The sequence below is a fragment of the Rosa chinensis genome, chromosome 5 (assembly GCF_002994745.2).
Source record: "Rosa chinensis cultivar Old Blush chromosome 5, RchiOBHm-V2, whole genome shotgun sequence".
NCBI classification, from domain to species: Eukaryota; Viridiplantae; Streptophyta; class Magnoliopsida; order Rosales; family Rosaceae; genus Rosa; species Rosa chinensis.
In genome coordinates this window covers 24,918,463-24,923,078 of record NC_037092.1, presented here as the reverse complement: position 1 = coordinate 24,923,078, position 4,616 = coordinate 24,918,463, and the positions used below count along the sequence as shown (strand labels likewise).

Sequence of the window (4,616 nt, the reverse complement as noted above, 5' to 3'; positions counted from 1 at the left end):
TAAATTCAAGGTCCAAAAAGTTCAAGAACTTCTGAACAGAGGAGGATGATACTACAAAGAGATAAACTCTCAAGTAGGCAGTGAAATTAGACATATAAACCTAGAATTATCACAAGATTCAAAGCTCCATTCCTTACACATTTATTTACATACAAAACCGTGATACATAACCTCATACAAGGATTCATGTGCACATGAATCCCGCTCTCCACTTCTCTAGGTGAATATAGTTTTATGGACGAACAAAAACCAGAACTTTTGCAAGATCTATTGCTTTTTCGCGGCCAAAAAACTTCTCAACAATTCCTAGAGCAAACTCCATGGAAGTTCCTGGCCCCCTGCTGGTGATGAGGTTACCATCAACCAATACCCTATTTTCAATTTCACTCTTATCTGACAGCTTGTCGCACATTGCTGGGAAAGCAGTAGCCTTTTTTCCCTGCATGAAAGAAAAAACATAGTTTACAACTGGATCCAGCACTCTGGCATATAAAGGGGATCTTACACGTTGATATTGAAACATGTTCAATTCACATTTCAAAATGTTGAGATGATGGTGCTGATATCGTGGTTTTCAAATAACAACATTGGATGACTATAATGGATAACAGATTCTGAGAGAAAGGATCTTAATGATGCAAAAGAGAAATCCAACAAGCACAGTGGTCAGGTGAATCTCTTATGCAGTTAGAACTAGCTAGTAGATTAGCACATTAGACGAACTGCAGTCAGCTCTGGGCAATGTTAATGGAGTTATACAAGTTTCAGTGGAGTGGTCCTTCAATGAAAAGGATTTCAGAAAATGCTACGAAGCATACCTTGAGTAAGCCATGGGGTTCAAAGACTAAAGCTGGTGAAGCACATATAGCTCCATAAGGCTTATTTGATTCCCTCTGCTTTTTCAATAAATTCACAAGTGTTTCTGATTTTGCAAAAGCTTGAGCACCGCCAAGTCCACCCTGAAAAGTAAAGAATACAGTTACCCTAGTCAACTGGTGAACAGTAATGATTAAACAAAAGCAAACAAGAAAACTAACTTACAGGTAAAACTATTAGGTCATACGAAAGTTTGGCCGCTTCATCCAGGAGCACATCCGCTTCCAGCTTAACTTTGCGAGAAGCAATAATGTCTAGCTTATCTTCTACAGAGGCCACTACAACAGTTGCTTTGGCTCGTCGGAGAATATCAATGATCATTATAGCTTCCATTTCCTCTGTACCATTAGCTATTGGTACAAGAATCTGAAGGGCAAAGACAAAAGGTCATAAAGGAGCATCTTGAAACAGAATAGCAACTCTTCCTGTCATATCAAACTTATAGTTCCTCGTAACAAAATTGTAGACAACTCTCAGTTCATAGTTAACTTGTAAGAACATGAAATAATCCTACATAATGGTAACATAATTGCAAATGTAAAGCACTTGACTATATACACGATATCTAACACTACAACACAAGACGAATAATAAGCTCACTTCTTGTTCTCAAATTCTACTCTCTGCTAAATAGTGAACCAACACAAGCCTACCTGAGTTCTGCATACAATGTTCCAAGACAAAACAAATATAAAATACATGAAAAGTTCACCTTTGGGGAATCAGTGAAAGTCCACTTCATTGGGTTTCGCTCAGTTATGATATATTCATCCCCATGGTTGGAACGCATCACCTGAGTAAAAATTTGAAGTCACACACCCAGCAAAAACAGAAACAAAAGAGTATTCAAAAATACATTGACTTCTCTATCTGGCAATAAAACGAATGGTAACAGAAGAGGTCAGATCATAACAGAGCCTTTTTATTTCCATTTTTCCAGACAATGAGAGCTTCCCAATCACTCTATAAGAAAGCCACTAACAGAATAGCACCAGTGGAAAGCAGCAACCACCACCTCCACCCAATAATCAGAGGGTAAGTCTTCCAAATAAATATGAGCATTCACAGATAGCTGAGACATAACTGTGCTCTGGTGAAGCCATTTTTAAGGCTAACTAAACCAATCACTCTATAAGAAAGCCACTACCAGAATAGCAGCACTGGAAAGCAGCAACCACCACCTCCACCCAATAATCAGAGGGTTGGTCTTCGAAATAAATATGAGCATTCACAGATAGCTGAGACATAACTGTGCTCTGGTGAAGCCTATTTAAAGTTTAAGTAAACCAAGCCAAACACCAAGGCTTGTGGCTTCCTCAACTAAGAAGCGAAACTAAATGGTCCATATTTGGTAGGCTCTTAAAACCCTGCCAGGTGTAACTATTATAATGAACCACCTTTTCAGCTAAATACTTACCATTTCATGTATCTATTTCTTTCTTCATATATATGAACCTCAGGTGAATAGATTTGTTTGTTTTGTTTTGTTTCGGTCATCTTCTACAGTCTCTCTGAATTAAACACTAAAATTTTCCTCTTGAATTTTCACCAATTTTTTCCGTTTAGTCGAAGGACATTAAAAGTTCCATTTCCAAATTCCACCACATTGTTTTACTATAGAAAGCTCTACTGAATTCCTGTTTCTTTCCTGAACTCCTTCTCCTACATCAGATACGCAATCAATATCCGTTGTACCAACTCTATGAAGATCAAACTACCCAAATGATTTTATCTTCAAATGCTATTTTGGTAGTTTTATGCTTTTCTTTTTGGGAAAGAATGTGACAAGCCAAAAGAAACTATGCTGAGAAAGCATTTACCAGGGGACCAGAAACTTCATCAGCTTTCTCTTTCCCATACAATTGCTCAACAAGTGCAACAGCACACTCTATGGTAGTACCAGGTCCAGGACTTGTCACAGCTTTGCCATCTAGCTGCACTCTTGATTCAACAGCAATTGCACTAGATGCTGCTAATTGCTCCATTAATGATGGATAGCAAGTTGCCTGTCAAAAATCAGTTGAGGGCATAAGCTCAATTCAGTTATTTCAAGAGAAACAAAGGTACACTGGAAAAAAATAAAAAATCTTAAACAGAGGTTTAGAGAACTTACTTTCAATCCCTTCAGCACACCCCAAGACTCAAGTGCCACTACAGGTGCAGCACAGATTCCAGCATAGAGCTTCCCATCGGCAGCTTGCTTTTTCACCAGACTTTCCAGGACCTCACTGTTTTTAAGATTGGGAGCACCTGCCATCCCTCCCTATAGCATGAAAAGCCAAAAGTCAAATTCAATTACAATAAAGCTACCAATAATGCACACTTCAGAAACTCCTGAAGATAGAACAACGAAAGTACAGATAGATAAAAGGCTTCCTCCATTGTTATATGTTATGGACTATATCAAGCTGTATGCATAGTTAGTTCTATCAAAAGACACGGGCTCATCTGAAGAAGAAAATAACGGTAAGGAAACAGATGGTTGCTTAAGACTGATATGAATCAATTTCCTCAAACAGTTCCATCCTACTGATTCCCTAAATTTCCCCGGTCGCAGCTCTCCAATTAGTTGATTATCAACTCCTAATCACAAGCCGGCTACGAACCAAATGAACAACCACAAGCCTAGATTCAACAAAGCTAAAAACAGCTGCTTCAAATAAGTATACTTGCTTAGTAACCACTTCAACAATTCCCACTACTCTCTTGGTTTTATTGTTAGTTTTCGCTTTCGTCTTTCTTTTATATCAAGAGTTTAAGCAAGCCGCCAAATTTGAAGTGGTGACACAAAATTAAGAACACCTATATACTCGTGGATGGAATACACAAGGGATGGAATACTCACAGGTAGAGTAATGAGATCAAAGGAGCTCTGGCCACAGTCCGAAATCAAAGCATCAGCGATGATCTTAACCCCATGACACGCCTCAACCCTCAGCTGCTTCTCCACAGAAGCCATAGTGACATCAGCTCCGGCTCGGCGCAGAACATCGACGGAGATCACCGCCTCCATCTGCTCCGAGCCATTCGCAATCGGAACCAGAACCTGCAAAATTCAACAGTCACTCTCTCACTCACACAAAACCACACACACAAGAGCTGAGAATCAGTAGTGCTATAACCTTCTTGGCGGGAGAAGCGGAAGCCATGGCGGTGGTGGAGGAGAGAGAGAAAGAGAGTGAAGGAATGGGTTTGGTAGTGAGAGAAGAGAGAAGGATTGTTGCAGGGGTTATATGATGGAGTCTGCTACATAATAATATAAAGGGAGACGAGCCAAACAGAAATGAGCGAGGCAATGCCATCTGTTTCCGAGACCTTCTAGATTTGCTTCCCGGGGTTTATGTGGACTAACACTGTAAGTGGTAACCGGTCGGATCGCGTCAGGTATTGTTTCGAACCGTTCAGTAAACGGGTCCAAAATCCATCAAAGTAACTTTGAAATATTAACAATATCTATCAAAGTAACTCTGAACTATCTAAATCCTATCTCAATATAGTAGGGATTTATTTGGACTAATCAACTGGGCTGGTGTCATTTGATCGAGCGGATCAGATTTGAGCGGCTAGAGGAGCCGGTGGTGGCGTCGAGCCAGAACAAACTCGACTCGGGTTGTGATGGTGCAGGTCTCTAGCGACTTGTGATGGAGGCAAGTGGGCAGAGCCGGGTATTTGCAGAGCCGACGGTAACTGGGCCGGGGTTAGTGTTGATTGGAAATAGGGTAACGCTGGTGATGCAAGCG

The 4,616-nt window shown here is 40.4% G+C and overlaps 1 protein-coding gene across 1 annotated transcript; it reads right to left on the bottom strand.

Annotated features, from left to right (window-relative positions):
• On the bottom strand, positions 1 to 4,186 carry LOC112165410 (protein DJ-1 homolog A). Its single transcript, XM_024301895.2, has 8 exons — positions 3,999 to 4,186; positions 3,722 to 3,922; positions 2,990 to 3,139; positions 2,697 to 2,882; positions 1,589 to 1,669; positions 1,042 to 1,242; positions 819 to 959; positions 1 to 439 (listed from the first exon to the last, which is right to left on the bottom strand). The coding sequence occupies exons 1-8, from the start codon at positions 4,176 to 4,178 to the stop codon at positions 233 to 235; spliced, it is 1,347 nt and encodes a 448-aa protein (XP_024157663.1). The 5' UTR covers positions 4,179 to 4,186; the 3' UTR covers positions 1 to 232.
• Between the last annotated feature and the right edge of the window lie 430 nt (positions 4,187 to 4,616).